The following is a 20026-nucleotide window of genomic DNA, read 5'->3' as shown; positions in this document are numbered from 1 at the left end:
ACACCGGACTTCCCATCACCAGTAGCTGAGCTGTGAGGCTTCAGCATGTCTCTCTGCATATAAAGGAGGAGGGAGAGGGGCGTGAGGAGAGGGAGAGGGGGCGGGGCCGCATTCACACACAGCAAGTTCTTGTTTGCTCTCAGCGCTGGTTTTCAATAAAGTTGTTCTAGGAAGAAAAAAAACTGCTTGTTTGCCTCAGTCAGCGTGCAGTGAGCGTCTCAGCTCCCGGAAGTGATGTAACCGGAAGCGCATGATCGCACAGGAAGCACATGGTAGCACAGGAGGATCACAGCAGGGAAAGCCATGGCTAAGGGCTCGCTGCTGGCTCTGATACACCATCACCTGCTGCAGAATGGCTACAGCAAGACGGCCAGAGAGCTGCAGATAGAGAGCGGGGAGGTGAGAGCTCAGCAGAGGCCATGTATATCTACTGCCTGTCCCTGTATATGTATATAGCACTGCATGCCCCTACATGTCTGCTGCCTGCACTGCCTGCTCCTGTGTGTCTGCTGCCTGCTCCTGTGTGTCTGCTGCCTGCTCCTGTGTGTCTGCTGCCTGTCAGCCCTGTATATCTGCTGCCTGCACTGCCTGCCCTGTGTGTCTGCTGTCTGCTCCTGTATATCTGTATATAGCACTGCATGCCCCTACATGTCTGCTGCCTGCACTGCCTGCTCCTGTGTGTCTGCTGCCTGCTCCTGTGTGTCTGCTGCCTGCTCCTGTGTGTCTGCTGCCTGCTCCTGTGTTTCTGCTGCCTGTCAGCCCTGTATATCTGCTGCCTGCACTGCCTGCTCCTGTGTGTCTGCTGCCTGTCAGCCCTGTATATCTGCTGCCTGCACTGCCTGCTCCTGTGTGTCTGCTGCCTGTCAGCCCTGTATATCTGCTGCCTGCACTGCCTGTCCTGTGTGTCTGCTGCCTGCTCCTGTGTGTCTGCTGCCTGTATATCTACTGCCTGTATATGTGTATAGCACTGCATGTCCCTACATGTCTGCTGCCTGCACTGCCTGCTCCTGTGTGTCTCCTGCCTGTCAGCCCTGTATATCTACTGCCTGTATATGTGTATAGCACTGCATGTCCCTACATGTCTGCTGCCTGCTCCTGTGTGTCTGCTGCCTGTCAGCCCTGTATATCTGATGCCTGCACTGCCTGCTCCTGTGTGTCTACTGCCTGTCAGCCCTGTATATCTGCTGCCTGCACTGCCTGCCCTGTGTGTCTGCTGCCTGTCAGCCCTGTATATCTACTGCCTGTATATGTGTATAGCACTGCATGTCCCTACATGTCTGCTGCCAGTATTGCCTGTTCCTGTGTGTCTGCTGCCTGTCAGCCCTGTATATCTACTGCTATCACATGTATCTACCCCTGTGTGTCTGTCTGCACTGCCTGCCCTGTGTGTCTCCTGCCTGTCAGCCCTGTATATCTGCTGCTATCACATGTATCTACCCCTGTGTGTCTCCTGCCTGCACTGCCTGCCCTGTGTGTCTGCTGCCTGTCAGCCCTGTATATCTGCTGCTATCACATGTATCTACCCCAGTGTGTCTGCTGCCTGCACTGCCTGCTCCTGTGTGTCTCCTGCCTGTCAGCCCTGTATATCTGCTGCCTGTGCTGCCTGTCAGCCCTGTATATCTGCTGCCTGCACTGCCTGCCCTGTGTGTCTGCTGCCTGCTCCTGTGTGTCTGCTGCCTGTCAGCCCTGTATATCTGCTGCCTGCACTGTCTGCCCTGTGTGTCTCCTGCCTGTCAGCCCTGTATATCTACTGCCTGTATATGTGTATAGCACTGCATGTCCCTACATGTCTGCTGCCAGTATTGCCTGTTCCTGTGTGTCTGCTGCCTGTCAGCCCTGTATATCTACTGCTATCACATGTATCTACCCCTGTGTGTCTGCTGTCTGCACTGCCTGCCCTGTGTGTCTCCTGCCTGTCAGCCCTGTATATCTGCTGCTATCACATGTATCTACCCCTGTGTGTCTCCTGCCTGCACTGCCTGCCCTGTGTGTCTGCTGCCTGTCAGCCCTGTATATCTGCTGCCTGCACTGCCTGCCCTGTGTGTCTCCTGCCTGTCAGCCCTGTATATCTGCTGCCTGCACTGCCTGCCCTGTGTGTCTCCTGCCTGTCAGCCCTGTATATCTACTGCCTGTATATGTGTATAGCACTGCATGTCCCTACATGTCTGCTGCCAGTATTGCCTGTTCCTGTGTGTCTGCTGCCTGTCAGCCCTGTATATCTACTGCTATCACATGTATCTACCCCTGTGTGTCTGTCTGCACTGCCTGCCCTGTGTGTCTCCTGCCTGTCAGCCCTGTATATCTGCTGCTATCACATGTATCTACCCCTGTGTGTCTCCTGCCTGCACTGCCTGCCCTGTGTGTCTGCTGCCTGTCAGCCCTGTATATCTGCTGCTATCACATGTATCTACCCCAGTGTGTCTGCTGCCTGCACTGCCTGCTCCTGTGTGTCTCCTGCCTGTCAGCCCTGTATATCTGCTGCCTGCACTGCCTGCCCTGTGTGTCTGCTGCCTGTCAGCCCTGTATATCTGCTGCCTGCACTGCCTGCCCTGTGTGTCTGCTGCCTGCTCCTGTGTGTCTGCTGCCTGTCAGCCCTGTATATCTGCTGCCTGCACTGCCTGCCCTGTGTGTCTCCTGCCTGTCAGCCCTGTATATCTACTGCCTGTATATGTGTATAGCACTGCATGTCCCTACATGTCTGCTGCCAGTATTGCCTGTTCCTGTGTGTCTGCTGCCTGTCAGCCCTGTATATCTACTGCTATCACATGCATCTACCCCTGTGTGTCTGTCTGCACTGCCTGCCCTGTGTGTCTCCTGCCTGTCAGCCCTGTATATCTGCTGCTATCACATGTATCTACCCCTGTGTGTCTCCTGCCTGTCAGCCCTGTATATCTGCTGCTATCACATGTATCTACCCCTGTGTGTCTCCTGCCTGCACTGTCTGCCCTGTGTGTCTGCTGCCTGTCAGCCCTGTATATCTACTGCTATCACATGTATCTACCCCTGTGTGTCTGCTGTCTGCTCCTGTATATCTGCTGCCTGCTCCTGTGTCTCCTGCCTGTCAGCCCTGTATATCTGCTGCTATCGCATGTATCTACCCCTGTGTGTCTGCTGCATGCCCTGTGTGTCTCCTGCCTGTCAGCCCTGTATATCTGCTGCTATCACATGTATCTACCCCAGTGTGTCTGCTGCCTGCACTGCCTGCCCTGTGTGTCTCCTGCCTGTCAGTCCCTGTATATCTGCTGCTATCACATGTATCTACCCCTGTGTGTCTGCTGCCTGCACTGCCTGCCCTGTGTGTCTCCTGCCTGTCAGTCCCTGTATATCTGCTGCTATCACATGTATCTACCCCTGTATCATGGAAAAAGTGTGTTACCATGGGGGTAGAGCGTTCATGAACTTGTTCTTTATCTACCCCTCTATGTCTGCTGCTATCACATGTATCTACCCCTGTATGTCTGCTGCCTGCACTGCCTGCCCTGTGTGTCTCCTGCCTGTCAGTTTTGTATATCTGCTGCTATCACATGTATCTACCCCTGTGTGTCTGCTGCCTGTCGGCCCTGTATATCTGCTGCTATAACATGTATCTACCCCTGTGTGTCTGCTGCCTGTCAGCCCTGTATATCTGCTGTTATAACATGTATCTACCCCTGTGTGTCTGCTGCCTGTCAGCCCTGTATATCTGCTGCTATAACATGTATCTACCCCTGTGTGTCTGCTGCCTGTCAGCCCTGTATATCTGCTGCTATAACATGTATCTACCCCTGTATGTCTGCTGCCTGTCAGCCCTGTATATCTGCTGCTATAACATGTATCTACCCCTGTATGTCTGCTGCCTGTCAGCCCTGTATATCTGCTGCTATCGCATGTATCTACCCCTGTGTGTCTGCTGTCTGCTCCTGTATATCTGTATATAGCACTGCATGCCCCTACATGTCTGCTGCCAGTACTGCCTGCTCCTGTGTGTCTGCTGCCTGTCAGCCCTGTATATCTGCTGCTATCACATGTATCTACCCCTGTGTGTCTGCTGTCTGCTCCTGTATATCTGTATATAGCACTGCATGCCCATACATGTCTGCTGCCAGTACTGCCTGCTCCTGTGTGTCTGCTGCCTGTCAGCCCTGTATATCTGCTGCTATCACATGTAACTACCCCTGTGTGTCTGCTGTCTGCTCCTGTATATCTGCTGCCGGTACTGCCTGCTCCTGTGTGTCTGCTGCCTGTCAGCCCTGTATATCTGCTGCTATCGCATGTATCTACCCCTGTGTGTCTGCTGCCTGCACTGCCTGCTCCTGTGTGTCTGCTGCAGAATGGCTGCAGATAGAGAGCGGGGAGGTGAGAGGTCAGCAAGAGCCCCCTGTATATCTGTATAACACTGCCTGCCCTGTGTGTGTGTGCTGCCTTTCAGCCCTGTATATCTGCTGCTATCACATGTATCTACCCCTGTGTGTCTGCTGCCTGCTCCTGTGTGTCTGCTGCCTGTCAGCCCTGTATATCTGTTGCTATCACCAGTATCTACCCCTGTGTGTCTGCTGATATCACATCTGTGTCTGCACTGCCTGTCTGTTGCCTGTCAGTCCCTGTATATCTGCTGCTATCACATGTATCTACCCCTTTGTGTCTGCTGCTATGACTGTGCTTTCAGCACTGCCTGCCCTGTGTGTCTACTGCCTGCCTGCTCCTGGAAGCAGGAGATCACATCTGTGTCTGCTCCTGTATATCTGTTGCTATCACCAGTATCTACCTCTGTGTGTCTGCTGATATCACATCTGTGTCTGCACTGCCTGTCTGTTGCCTGTCAGTCCCTGTATATCTGCTGCTATCACATGCATCTACCCCTGTGTTTCTGCTGCCTGCCCCTCTGTGTCTGCTGCAGAATGGCTACAGCAAGACGGCCATAGAGCTGCAGATGGAGAGCAGGGAGGTCAGAGCTCAGCAGGTCCCCCTCTATATCTTTATAGCACTGCTTGCCCCTGTATATCTGCTGCTATCACATGTATCTACCCCTGTGTGTCTGCTGCCTGCTCCTGTGTGTCTGCTGCTATGACTGTGTTTCCAGCACTGCCTGTCCTGTGTGTCTACTGCCTGCTCCAGGAGATCACACCTGTGTCTGCTCCTGTATATCTGTTGCCTGCCTGCCCCTGTGTATTCATATAGCATTGCCTGCCCTGTATGTCTGCTGCTTGCCTGCCCGTGTGTATGTATATAACACTGTCTGCCCTGTATGTCTGCTGTTTGCCCCTACATGTCTGCTGCCATCACTGCCTGCCCATGTGCCTGCTGCAGTGTTCTCCCCAGAATTTATTTCCAGCCGGGTGGCATGAAAAAGTAGCCGGGCGGGGAGAGACAGGGGAATGCAGGGTTTGTGCAACTCTGCTTACAGCATAGGAGGATGAGGAGTTGAGCTGATGACAGCTGGGTGCTCAACAAAATTAGCCGGGTGGAGCAACCGGCTAAAAGAGCCTGGGGAGAACACTGCTGCTGCTATGAATGTGTTTCTAGCACTGCCTGCCCGGTGCATCTTCTGCCTGCCTGCCTGCTCCTGGCTGCAGGAGATCACATCTGTGTCTGCTCCTGTATATTTGCTGCCTGCACTGCCTGCCCCTGTGTGTTTACACTGCTTGCCCCCTGTGTCTGCTGCCTGCACTGCCTACCTCCCTGGTGAGAGGTATATGGAGGCTGACATTTTACTTTTCCTTTTAGACTATTCACATTGCCTGGCTGTCCTGCTAATTGTCTGCCTCTAATACTTTTGTCCATAGCCCCCGAACAAGCATGCAGATCAGAATGTTTCTGGCACAAATCTGACAAGATTTGTTGCTTGCTTTTTTCGGTAGTGTGATTCAGACACTACTGCAGCCAGGAAGATCAGCAGGACTGCAGGCAACTGGTATTGTTTAAAAGGAAATTTCTCCCCACCATGGAGCCAAGTTTGTGAGTCCATGAAGATGCGCATCATAGGCTTGGAGTGTTTATTTATCTTTGTATGTGTCAGAGTGGTGCAACTAAATATTTTTAATAAAAAAAAATGTTTGGTTTGGGTCCGCTTCAACAAACGCAGCCTGGGGTATTCTGGAAAGCCTTTTTTGTTCTGTTCTCACTGCTGCTGCCTGGGAGATCTGTCTCCATTAACTTTGCTGTATCAGCACCCTAGTCACCTCTTCAAAGCAAGCAATATCCTCTGTCCCAATACCGCCTGCTCTAATCTTTATGAATTGACTTTTAGTGATGTGTGTTGAGATAATCACAGCACAAGGCAGTATATTACCTCACTGCTCGGGAATTTGAGCTTTTCATGCAGTAACCGCTTTTATGAATTGACATTTTGCTAAGTTGTCGGTAAAGTCAGCTGTTTTCAGCATTACCGCATGCGGGAATGCTTTATGAATGATAGCCATGGTGTCTCTACTGCAATCCAGATAAGCTGTAAGACTCTCAATTAGACTTTCAGAGTGTGAGGGGTACTTTTTTCTGTGCTAATAAAAAAAAAAATTAAAAGAACATAAATATGGCAGCCTCCATATGTCTCTCACCTCAGGTTCCTTTTAAGGCATGCTTGCAACACCTTAGAGTCATACCTCTGAGCTCTCTGCATTTCAGACAACTACAGGAAGACGTTTGTAGTGTGAGCAATAAAGTTGACCCCCCCACATCCTTGGTATGTGCCCAATATTGACAGGTGGAGCGCTCACGTTTACGGAGTGATTGAACACACCCCCTTTAATTATCCATAAACGATGCAAAAAGACCGGCACTTCCTCAAGTGATAACTTTATGCTAGGTACACAATAACATTTTTGACAGATTTACTGTCAGATTGACTATTTACAACATGTCCGATGTGTTTTCTGATTGAGTTTTCCATTTACTTCTATGGAAAGTCGATCAGAAATCAGATTGGACATGTTGGAAATAGTCGATCTGACAGTATATCTGTCAGAAAATTGCATCGTTTATTCACACAGACAAGCCAATGTTTTGGTACACAGAGGTCCCTTCTTCAGGACGAGTCTGTTAAAGAGCGGTCAGCCATACTAAATCAGAGAAAAAAAACCCTCATATATATATAAGTAGATAAATACTTGCTCTACTTACATAACACATGTATTGTACTGTCCATGTTTTGATTTAGTGATTTTTCTACAGTAAAAAAAGAGAAGATCCTTCTTAGCATTTCCCATTTTAACTGTGGCTATTTTGAAGCCAATCCTGATGTAATTTCCTCCCTTGCTCTCCTCTGCCTGATTGTGTATGCATTGCCCGCCCTTCACTATAGAAAGTGCATTGTTTCAGCCTGAGAAATTTTGGCCAATCAGAGAGGAACAGAGGTGTGGGAGGGGAAAACAGGAGGGAAAGAGGCTTCAGCCAATCAGGCTGCATTAGTTAGGTCTGAGGGGAAGTGGAGAAGCAAAAAAGGACAACCCAGCATGCCCTGCAACTTCCTTTTTGTGTAACAAATTTTGTGTGTACCAAATAAGAGCCAGATAAACTGGGGAATGATCATTTATCAACAAGAAAAGTAATAGTGATTTTAACTTTTGGATTGCCTGGTTAGCATCCTTATTACTTGTTCACCAGATAAAAATAATTGGTTTTTGATTTTATGCCCGACAGTTACACTTTAAATGTATCTGAACAATGAAATGGCACCTTTGCCAATCCACTTGCCGACAGGCGATTTGGTCCATTCGATTGCCACAGCACACTGGTTCCCCCTGTCCACCAGATGGACCAGGTCGCTTGTTGGTGAGTGAATTGGCAAAGGTGCCATGCCTTGTCTGTTTAGGGCCTCTGTGTACGGAAATGTTGCCTTGTGTCTGTAAGACTCTTTGCAGGATTTATGAAGTTTGTAGTATGTTGGCTTTTTGGACCATTGTAGCCCCTCACACACTCCAATGTTCATCATGAGCTTGCTGGTTAGTCTGTACCTCTGGGCTGCACTGTAACTTTGCTTGGAGAGCATGCTGGAGTATTGTCTTATGAGGCCCAATGTCGGGGAAGCACAGTGTGGTTTTTCTTGCTCCCTTTCCATGCAAGTGTCCACAGCTCTGAGCAGTTTAGGTAATGCTGCCTGAACTAGGGCTGCGGAGTCGTAGTCTAGGAGTCTGAGCAATTTTTGGGTACCCGGAGTCAGCGTCTGGAAAAAATGCACCGACTCCTAATGAATTTAAACTGCAATTAAAATAGAAAATATGATAAAATGTTCTATTTCTCTCAAATATGCAAAAATCATCAGACCCCGACTCCTCAGTTTATGAAACCTTCGACTCCAGGTACCCAAAATGTCTCTGACTCCACAGCCTTGGCCTGAACTCTGCGCATTGCAGAAAGCCATAGTGACTGTAGTGTATTGAGGAGGGGTGATATTCTAGGAGTCACCAGGAGTTTCTCACTCATTGTATGAAATCGCTTATATAACCAGGACACACAATATGGACCCTCTGCAGCTTCTCGGGGGCTTTAGGAAAAAGTGCAATAATTCCCGTAAAACTATTAATTTATTCCCTGATATCTCTGCATCCAAATCAGGCTGGGAAGAGAACACCCACCGCTACTCCCAAATCTTGCTGGTTCCCGAGATACGTTCATATGCCGTATTCCGGGTTCCACCCCCCCCCCCCCCCCAAGATACGGTCATATGCCATATTCCGGGTTCCCCCCCCCCCCCCCCCCCCCCCCCAAAATACAGTCATGTGCCATATTCTGGGGCCCAGCAGGGCTAGCGGTCTACAATTGGGTGAGGAAGCTGCCACTATAGGGAGTCTCCTCCTTACTCAGATGCGATTCACACTTCAACCACCTTTGTAGTCCAGTAAGAGCTGGTCCACACTAGGTCCGGAAACGTATCCGTGGCTGCGTTTTTCAAACCTGATGAAAAACGGTGTCCCGGATACTGATGTTGAAAATAGCAGCCAGCCTCACCCAAGTAAAAAACGGATCAGTCTGCGTTTGCGGGGATCCGTTTTAAAAACCTGAACGGAAGGTCCGGATCTGCTGCATTTTCACGCAACGGATCAGGACCACGGATACACGCAGGGGGTAGTGAAAGCAATGAGAAAACGCATCTCCAGCTCCACAGGCAAAAAACGGATGTGAAAACGGATAGCCTGAGCTTTATGATTGGCCCAAAAAAATCCTCCCACTCCTTCCTAATGATGGAGACGTTTTCTGTCAGGGAAAAACTGAACGGAAACTGATGCAAAACTGATGCACTTTCATCAGTTTGCAGTACGGTGGGTACTTCCCCTGATCCGGACTGCAGTGTCCGTCCTGCAACTGTGTCTAGTGTGGACCAGCTCTTAGGGACCATACATCGGTGTATGGTCCCCTCCTTAACTTGAACATTTGGGGTCACATGGTTGCAGAGCGGACCCAAACCAAACATTTTTTTTTTTTACTTCAAAATATTTAGTTGCACCACTCTGACACACACAAAGATAAACACTCCTTCAAGCCTATGAGCATTTCAGTGCATGCTTTTCACCCTTCTCTTTTCATAACTAGGGTTATACAGGGGGCAGCCATTACTTCTGAGCTTAGTAGGAGGTTTTAGATCATGGGTGTGTTTGTCATCAGCTACCCTCCCTCACAGGGGCGTCATCTATGTGAAATCTCACACAAGCTGAGATCACCTCCCCTGTGACATCATCAGTAGCAGCCTGTGTTTTGTTTATCTCCTCCACCAGCCTGCCGGATTCTGTCCCGGCAATATGAAAGGAAGGGAGGGGTTCCTCCAATAAATGTAAAATATTTTATATTTGTTATCATGCAGCTGAAAAAAAGGCTGCTATTTATTATTATAAGTTAGAAAATAGATTTTATTTCTGAAATTTTGTATTTTTAATTTGGGTCCACTTTAAGTGAAGTTTAACATAAGTGTAAGTACACGAACACTTTAAGCTTTGATAAATTACATTGACTCTCCTTCATTTTCCTGCAGAAATTTACTGCCTCGAAGGTGACCCTGCGAAACGTCTACAAGTTGTGGACAAAGTAAGTACTTTCATTGTACAGAATTCACAACTCGGGCGTGGTCACATATGAATGAAGAAATCCCTCCTCCTCCTTCTCGGGCGTACATTTAGAAGGGCTGCAGGATAGTGGCGAGAGTAACAGCACAGTAATGGAATATCGGTCATTCTACAGACAGTAGTGATAGTGGAATATCTGTGGTGTTACTGGGATTCTGCTATCATCTCATCTCATCTCATCCTATTCTCGCATTATCCTTCCCCTATCTGTGCCTAACACTGACCGCTCCATGTGGCCAGGTGACGGGGTGAAGAGATCCAATACATGACTTGACTTTCCATTGAGCAAGCAATTGACTTTATTGGGTGGTCAACTACAGTGAGGTTGGTCAGAAGTCTGTTGATTAGTGGCCCACACACTGCAAGCGAGATCCTGACGATTCTCCTTCACTGTCCATCAGAACGATATTGTGCCTCCATGCTCTGACATCTAAAATCCATTCTGTGTCATGAGAACATTGGCCGATTCCTGTATGATCGACCGATATCTTCCATAATGTCCAATCCAGTAAATTGGGTGATTGAACCAGATGATCGGCCAATTTCCAACGATCAAACAGATTGGAACATAATCGATTTCTCCCTTGATCCAATACAATCATCAAATAGTAGTGTCTGAGTCAAAACCCTGGAACAAGCATGTGGCTAATCCAGTGACACCTGAGTCAGAGTGCCTGATCTTATGCATGCTTGTTCAGGGTCTAGGGCTATAAGTATTAGATACACAGGATCAGCAGGGCTGCCAGGCAACTGGTATTGTTTAAAAGGAAATAAATATGGCAGCTCCATATCCCGCTCACTTCAGCTGTGCTTTAAAGAAAAACATTTATGTTACAACTGATACAAATCCTGCAATAAATCTGCAGTGTGTTTACTTCCTGCTTTCATGGAAGCAGCCATAGGGTTAGCATCCTGTGTTTACAAATTAGTTGTTCTGTCCTGGCACAGGAGATTCCTGAACGGACACAGCTGAGAGATCAAATTACAACTTGTGATTAGTGACAGATGAGGCTAAACTCTCTAAATACATCCAGGGTGCATTTCTCTGTTTTCCTTCTGCCTTGTGCAAGAGTTCAGGTCCACTTTAAAGAGAAGTTTCCAACACTGCACATAAACTACAATTCTTCCCCACGTGCGCACATACTGCTCTATCTCGTGCACGCGCCTACTGCTCTATCTCGTGCACGCGCCTACTGCTCTATCTCGTGCACGCGCCTACTGCTCTATCTCGTGCACGCGCCTACTGCTCTATCTCGTGCACGCGCCTACTGCTCTATCTCGTGCACGCGCCTACTGCTCTATCTCGTGCACACGCCTACTGCTCTATCTCGTGCACGCGCCTACTGCTCTATCTCGCACGTGATTGGCTGATTCAAATAATACTCATGACATCACTCTTATTTATATTTCTTGTATCCAATTCTATCTATTGCATATACATTTATTCTGTTTAACCCCTTTATTATGTTCAATACTCTCCAATCATATTATTACTCTTTCAAGACCTTTCTTAAAGGACACTGAAGCGAGAAAAAAAATATGATGATTTGTATGTGTAGTACAGCTAAGAAATAAAACCTTAGGAGCAGAAACATCAGTCTAATATTGTTTCCAGTACAGGAAGAGTTAAGAAACCCCAGTTGTTATCTATGCAAAAGAGCCATTGAGCTCCACGACTTTCAAAGTCGCAGAGAGCTCTGTCTTCTGAAGCTTGTTATCTCAACTGTCAGTCACTGTATTTTATTTTTACAGAGGAGGCCTGTGACTAACTATATAACTGAAAATAAAAATATGAGAATATTGTCTTTGCTACTGATCTTCTAGTAATTCTCCGTACTACGCAACCAATTCAGTATATTATATATTCTTTTTTTCGCTTCAGTGTCTCTTTTTTTTAAAGGGAACCTGAGATGGGGATAAAATGACAGTTTATACATACCTGGGGCTTCCTGCAGGCTGATCTCTCCCACGCCGTCCTCAGTCGCCTCCTCATTCACCCGCAATTGGCCCCGGGAAAGTCCTCCGGTCTGGGGCCAACTGCCACTCCTGCAGCATTCATGTCACCAGGAGTGTTCTCTGGGGAGAGCATTTGGCCGGACTGTGCTGAGTGGAGGCTTTTTCAGTTTTCCGGGGCCAAATGCGGGTGAACAAGGAGGCGACTGAGGACGGCGGGGGAGTGATCAGCCTGGAGGAAGCCCCAGGTATGGATACATTTTTTTTTTATTGCACCCCTTCTCAAGTACACTTGAAAGTAACTCTGAAGTAAGCTATAAAAAGCCAGATACTCACCTATGTAGAGGAGAGGATCTGGACCTCAGAGCGCCCTCCCCCCCTCTCCCCGAGTCCTTGTTTCATTGGTGCAGGGGCTCCCTCGTCTCTGGTCACCCCGTTTACTTGATATCCCCCCCCCCCCCCCCCGGTAATCCCTCCAGTCCTGCGCATGCGCTGCCCTGCTGTGCTCCCACGCCTGGAAACGTTCTGCGCATGCGCAGAAGAGCATGACCCGGGGGGAGAGCAATAGAACAGAGCTGCTGTGGAGGACAGTGAGGGAGTCCAAGCACCTCATGGGGCTGGAGGAAGCACCAGGTAGGTATAAATACAGCACCGGTATGTCCATGTATGCTGCACTACTGTTTTGTATTTATGCATTCGGACTGTGCCTCACTTTTTGAAGGATAAATGTACATTGCAGTGCCGATCATTCCTGCTCCTTCTCCTTCTTCCATGTAAATACAACAATAATTCACGTTAGGCTTTCTTTACATGTGATTTAAGTTTACCATCTGTCCTTTCCACAACCCGCACCCGCCCCAGAAGCTTCCCTCTACTTCAGGGCTTCTTCACACTAACCGCCACTTCGCTCTTTTTAACCACTTGAGGACCGTAGTGGTACCCCCCCCCCCCCCCCCCCAAAGACCAGGTCAATGGTTACTAAAATGGCCACTGCAGCTTTAAGACCTCGCTGCAGGGCCCCACACTTTCTCTATTAAAAAATAGGTAAATTTAAAGGGATACTGTAGGGGGGTCAGGGGAAAATGAGCTGAACCTACCCGGAGCTTCTAATGGTCCCCCGCAGACATCCTGTGCCCGCGCAGCCACTCACCGATGCACCGGCCTCGCCTCCGGTTCACTTCTGGAATTTCTGACTTTAAAGTCTGAAAACCACTGCGCCTGCGTTGCCGTGTCCTCGCTTCCCCTGATGTCACCAGGAGCGTACTGCGCAGACACAGACCATACTGAGCCTGCGCTGTGCGCTCTTGATGACATCAGCGGGATCGAGGACACGGCAACGCAAGCGCAGTGGTTTTCTGACTTTAAAGTCAGAAATTCCAGAAGTGAACCGGAGGCGGGGCCGGAGCATCGGTGAGTGGCTGCGCCAACACAGGATGTCTGCGGGGGATCATTAGAAGCCCCGAGTAAGTTTAAGTTCAGCTCATTTTCCCCTGACCCCCCTACAGTATCCCTTTAATAAAGAAATATTTATAAACAAAAAAAACAAACACTGGGGGGGGGCGATCAGACCCCACCAACAGTTGGTGTGGTCTGATCGCCCCACCCTTAGTGTTGTTTTTTTGTTTATAAATATCTCTTTTTTTATTAAATTTACACTTTTTTTTTTTTTTTTTTCCCCCTCCCTCCCTGCAGGTAGCCAATCACGGCGATCGGCTGCTATAGGCTCCACCCTATGTGTCTGCTGATCACAGTGCTGTACATGTAATTAGACGGCGGTTTCACCGTCTAACAGACTCCTGAGCGGCAATCGCTGCTCGGAAACTGAAAGCAGGGCGGAGCTCCGCCACCCGAGCAGGTGATGCGCGAGCAGCCTGCGCGCGATCTTCTGTAAACTGCAGCCCAGGACTTGACCCCCATAGGCGTGGAGCGGTCTTAGAGTAGTTAAGCGCTGGCGATTTAAAATCGCTATTGCAATGGTGCTCAGTGAGTGTTCTCACATGAGCGATGCGCTTTCTATTGAATCGCAAACGCAGCTCCAGCGCCATTTTCTGAGCATTTGTGATTCAATAGAAAGGATAGGGAAATTGCAAATCGATTGAAAAAGCGCTTTGGAAAGGGATTTCTCGAGTGCTTTTATAAAGAATAAATACATTGTATTTATTTTCCGGGTCAAAGAGCTCACTGACGTCAGGAAGTGTAAAAAAATCATCGCTCCACAAAAGCACTTTTAAAAGCGCTAACCAAATCGCTCAGCGATTGCGCCAGCGAATTGTAATGTGAACAAGGTCTGAGTGCGTATTTGATTTTTTTTTTTTTTTTTTTTTTAAAGTCACAGGTTTGCTTTAAAATAAAAATATGCCTCTTGAATAATTTATTATTACAATATGTCACTACAGGTCCTCTTGAAGTGTGTGTATTTTTATGCATTTTCTCTCCACCCACAATTAAATCTCCCCACCCCCATCCTCCTTATACCTGGGTACCACTGGCACAGCAGCAGCATTCTGGGTATTAGGGAGCGCTCTGCAATAGGCTACAATTTTCAAATATTAAGGACTGCTGTCTCAAATGCCCGTACAAAAAGTTTTTAATAACAGCCTTGGCTACACGAAATAACATGACATAATTAAAAACCCCACAGTTTAAAAACAACTACACCTGGCCAGGGTATGCACGCTTTCTCTAAAGGGGACAATATCAGGTTTTATGCAGGGTGTAATCGCCCAGACGCAGCCTTTTATGCAGAAAACACCCCGCTACCACGATCTATTTTGTCCTCAGCCACCACCAGTACACCGCACACACTGTGTATATAATTCTTATATCCGGCTTTCCATGGCTGGTATAGTAGCAAAATTCAGAGCTGTATGGCCATTTAGCTTCCACTGATGTTTGTACTATATTTGCAGACAGTCAAATCACGTTGTGGCACTAACAGACAGGGGGTCAGAGTTACTGAATGAGCTTCTACAACGTGGCGATATCTCCAGGCTGCAGCCTATGAATACTTGCGCACATTCGTTGGTGAGCTCCAGCTCATAGGGCCCTCCGTTTCCTGCGGTGCACCAACACCTTGAGAAAGCCCCGTGGGCGGGGCGAAACGCGTCGGTGGGCGTGGTCACTGCAGGCATGCACGCGCAATGTCCCCATGTGAACACCGCAACACGCTGATCTGGCTCCTGGCTTAGGGGCGAAAATTGAGCAAACACTGTGCTGAGGCCTCAGCGGATGGGAGAGCAGTTAGATACAGCAGCAGCAACGGTCCGGAACAATTGGTGCACCGCAGGAAACAGAGGGCCCTATGAGCTGGAGCTCACCAACGAATTGTGGGTTTTTAATTATGTCATGTTATTTCGTGTAGCCAAGGCTGTTATTAAAAACTTTTTGTACGGGCATTTGAGACAGCAGTCCTTAATATTTGAAAATTGTAGCCGAAGTTGAATTAGGCTGCTGGCTCCCTGTGAAAACGGGTTGCACCGACTTATGTTTAAAGGGGCGGCTCTCCTTAATATGAGTATGTGCGCTCTGCAATAGGCTGGCCTCCTCTAGTCTGGCACAGCGGCAGCATTCTGGGTATTAGCGAGCACTCTGATACAGGCTGGCAGGCTGGCCTCCTCTAGTCTGGCACAGCGGTATTCTGGGTATTAGTGAATGCTCTGATATAGGCTGGCCTCCTCTAGTCTGGCACAGCGGTATTCTGGGTATTAGTGAATGCTCTGATACAGGCTGGCCTCCTCTAGTCTGCACAGCGGTATTCTGAGTCTCTGATATAGGCTGACCTCCTGTGCGAAGCAATAACAAGCTGCCCGTGGCTCTGGGGAGAATATTCCACATGAGAGCACACAATAAATGTCAGTAATCTGCAGAGAATGTAGGGCAGAGGCCCGGAGCGCAGGGAGGATTACAGGAGGCGGAAGCCAGGCTGTGATGTTAGATAATCTGCTGTTCAGGTGATGATGTTCTGGAGCTGGGCATACGCAGGATTCTTCCAGGGTAAATCTGCAGCTTCTGCATCCCGCAGGAAAGAGAAGAAAAAGAAGAAGAAGAAAGGGAATAAGAAGGGGGAGCTGAAGAGTAAGAAGGGAGATGCGAAGACCGAGAAGCAGGAGGCTAAGAGCGCTGCTGAATCCCCCGGCGATGAGAACGGTAAGCCAGCTGTCCTGTCTGCACAGTGTAGAGTCTGCTGGCCGCTCAGCTAGAAGGGCCGACATCTTATCTTTATCTCATTCTGTTTTCAGCATCTGGAAAGGCTGCACAGTCTGTCGTCACAGCGCAGGAGAAGCAGAGCTCAGCCAAGAAGGGAAGCAAGGTAGGTGATCGCTCTCACCGTACCAGATATCGCATAGTGAGCTTTGTCATTAGGATCTGTTTCTGTGACTGTTTTGCACTATTGTGGCTAGTAATGTGTTTAAAGTGAACCCGAGGTGAGTGAGATATGGAGGCTGACATGTTTATTTCCTTTTACACAATGCAGATTGCCTGGCAGTCCTGCTGATCCTCTGCCTCTAATACCTTTAGGCATAGCCCCTGCTTTTCTAGTTTTTATTCAGACACTACTGCAGAACAGCGGGACTGCTAGTGCCTGCGCAGTCGGCCATGTTTCAGAGGTGTACAGCGGTACACTGAAGGTGGAGAACGAGGGGACCTGATACACTGCGGGGGCTTGAAAAATCTCTAGATAATTAAAACTTTTTATACCCCACTTTGGCTGTTCTTTTAAAGGACCACTATTGTGAAAATTGTAAACTTTTAAGTACATGTAAACATATACCATTAAGAGGTACATTTCTTCCAGAGTAAAATGAGCCATAAATTACTTTTCTCCTATGTTGCTGTCACTTACAGTAGGTAGTAGAAATCTGACAGAACCGACAGGTTTTGGACTAGCCCATCTCCTCATGGGGGATTTTCAGCTTGGACTTCTTTATTTATAAAGATACTACCTGAAAAGGATTTAAAGGATACCCGAGGTGACATGATAAGATAGGCCTCGTTCACATCAGGGCCGTTTCTGTGCGCTTTCCACAGCGCACTGCCCTGTGCGTTCAGCAAGGTATTGATTTTCCCATGTAACTAAATGTAGCTGGTTCACATCTATGCGCTGCGCTGAGCAGCGTTACAGAAACGTAGTGTTGCATGCATTTCTGTGCGTTGAGCTGGAAAGCGCACAGCAATGCAAGTGAATGGGTCCGCTTTTTTAGCGCATAGAAGCGCGTACAAGCGCATAGAAGCGCATGCGTTTTTTACCCCTAATTGGAGAAAAAAATACATTTACATACAAAAACAAAGTTTTATTGACAACTGCTGCTGCTACAGTAAGCAAAACGTGCTTTAAAGAAGCGCAGCGCAACGCACAGAAACGCGGACTAAAGCGCGCACAAGCGCATGCGTTTTTTACCATGCGCTTTAACACGTTTTTCAGCGCAGCAGATGTGAACGAGGCCATAGACATGTGTATGTACAGTGCCTAGCACACAAATAACTAGGGTGTGTTCCTTTTTTTTTCTTTCTCTGCCTGAAAGAGTTAAATATCAGGTATGTAAGTGGCTGACTCAGTCCTGACTCAGACAGGAAGTGACTACAGTGTGACCCTCAGTGATAAGAAATTTCAACTATAAAACACTTTCCTAGCAGAAAATGGCTTCTGAGAGCAGGAAAGAGATAAAAAGGGTCAGTAGTTCATAGATTTTAGCTCTGGCATACTTCAATGAATGTGTCATCGAGCAAAAACGATAAAACGGTTAAAACTTAAAGTAAATTTAAATGTAAAATAAAACTTTGGAACATCTTAAAAAGTCATTTTTTTAGGAGAAGAAAGATAGATACAATTGTTTGTTTCATTTGTTTATTTTCACCTCGGGGGTCCTTTAAACAAAGATGCTGGACAGCCTCTCTGCCCACTGCACACTTTTTTTTGGCAGTTGGATGGAGCAACTGCCATTCACTAAGTGCTTTTAAAGAAAACCCTGAGAAACCTGTCGGTTCTGTCAGATTTCTACTACCTACTGTAAGTGACAGCAACATAGGAGAGAAGTAATGTATGGCTCATTTTACTCTGGGAAAAATGTGCTTCTTATTTTTATGTTTACATGTACTTTACATTTTACGATTGCGGAGTGATCTGCAGCCCTACTTGTCTTCCTGCATCACTTGATTTACAAACATGGGATGAGTCGTAGTGAAATCTCTGATATCAGAGGGCTTGTGGGTAGACTTGGCCTGGGTATGCCGGCTTCTCTGGTCATATGCTCTGTGCTGTGGGCTTTGGCTATGTGGAGCTGTCAAGCACAAAGGCTCTGTGAAGGTTTTGTCCTCCACTGAGGTTCACTAGAGTCTAATTCTGGATATTCTGTTCCATGAACAAGTATATTAGGAATTGTACTGTAATTTTTCATAATTTGGGCTCCCTCTTTTGCCAGCACCCAAATTACCTTACGAGTGCCGCTATAGCTATCATTCATATTACAGCCTATGGCGTTCCCCAGATGTCCAGCGCCCTTTTTGCTTTATACAGGACTTTGCAAAGGATGGGCTTTAGCAGCAGGAGACCATCAAGTGTGCCTTTTGATGTCTCAAAAAAAATAGGAAAAGTCACCTGTTGTGGGCCCTTGCCACAGTGCATGATCAGTCTCAAATTGGTTTGAGGAACATCAATCAGAGTTGAACCTGCTTCCATGGCCAGCCCAGTCTCCTGACCTCAATCCTATTGAGCATTTGGAAAGCTTGGAAACGCCGCCATCCAATATGACCCAACTTAGAGCGGCCATTATGTCAGCAGGGCCAACATTCCTCAGCAACTGTATCAGCATCTTGTGTCCATGCCAAGATGTATATCGGCTGTGATCAGAGCTAAAGGTGGAAAACTAATTAGAGCATGTCTTTAACCATTTCAGCCCACGGGTTGTTTGTGTCCTTATGGACGAGCGGAATTTTCACATTTCAGTGCTCCTCCTTCATTCCCCAATACCTTTATCACTACTTATCACAACTAAATGATCTATACCTTGTTTTTTCTGCCACCAGTTAGTTTGGGTGGTACATTTTGCCAATAATTATTTTAATCTAAATGCATTTTAATGGGAATAATAGGAAAAAATGGAAAAAAAATGCATTATTTCTCAGTTTTCGGCCATTGTAGTTGTAAGATTAAACATAAAACTGTGGATAAAAGACACACCTTTTTATTTGCCCATTTGTCCCGGTTATTGCAAAGTTTAAGCTATATTCCTAGTACAATGTATGGTGACAATATTATATTTAGAAATAAATGTGCATTTTTTTCAGTTTTACATCCATCACTAATTTGAAGCACATAATTTAATAATGATATACCCTCTTCACCACGGATGTCAAACTGGTCCTACGAGGGCCGCGATCCTCACACATTTTGTATACAGCTCAGTGTAATTGATGGGTGTGAATCAGGAAAGGTCCATCAGGTAGAACACATTCCTCTCTTCCTCAGTCCATCCTAAACACTGGCCTGGATCTGGCCCTCCAGGCCTGGAGTTCCACACCTGTGCTCTTGCCTCTTGACATACATATTAAAAAATGTTTAGTCCCTAATGTATATAAGTGTAATTTTACTATTTGCCCAGAAGATGTCCTCTTGCATTGTTTCCTATTCGCATACAATAAGTACACTAAATGGGAAGTAATGCGGGGCTGTTACACTTCGGAAGTGACTCGCAAGCATGCACTTCTGTCCCATGCCACCAATTCCCCGTGTCGCCAGGACCATCGCGAACGCAGCCCCGCAGACTGCACGGACGTCCCTGCGGTTGTAGCAGCACCAGCCGCAGGCATGAGACTCAGGTCCGTGCAGCTGAAATGGTTAATTTGTCTCACATTATTAATGGTTGTTTTTATAGAGGAGGTTTTTTATTAACAGAGTTTATTGAGGCCAAAATTACAGCATACATAACGAGCATATAAGTATCACAGAGCCATAAAAACTCAGAAACCACAACAAAAAGTAACAGCAAATCAAAATAAAATAAATATCATCATAGCCATCGCATCAAATATACAGTCCATGGGGC

The 20026-nt window shown here is 47.4% G+C and overlaps 1 protein-coding gene across 4 annotated transcripts in view; it reads left to right on the top strand.

Moving 5' to 3' along the window:
- The first annotated feature begins 241 nt into the window (after positions 1–241).
- Positions 242–20026, top strand: part of TCOF1 (treacle ribosome biogenesis factor 1) — a 120968-nt gene continuing 101183 nt past the window's right edge. For all 4 annotated transcript variants that reach the window (XM_068278413.1, XM_068278412.1, XM_068278415.1 and 1 more), the window contains exons 1-4: positions 242–399; positions 9941–9993; positions 16006–16130; positions 16223–16293. In XM_068278413.1, coding sequence (XP_068134514.1) covers positions 304–399; positions 9941–9993; positions 16006–16130; positions 16223–16293 — 345 coding nt within the window. In that variant the 5' untranslated portion in view covers positions 242–303. The remainder of the gene's footprint in view (positions 400–9940; positions 9994–16005; positions 16131–16222; positions 16294–20026) is intronic.

The sequence above is a fragment of the Hyperolius riggenbachi genome, chromosome 3, assembly GCF_040937935.1.
Source record: "Hyperolius riggenbachi isolate aHypRig1 chromosome 3, aHypRig1.pri, whole genome shotgun sequence".
In the NCBI taxonomy this organism is placed as follows: domain Eukaryota; kingdom Metazoa; phylum Chordata; class Amphibia; order Anura; family Hyperoliidae; genus Hyperolius; species Hyperolius riggenbachi.
Note: the sequence above shows the minus strand (reverse complement) of the source record. Positions and strands in the feature narration are given on the sequence as shown.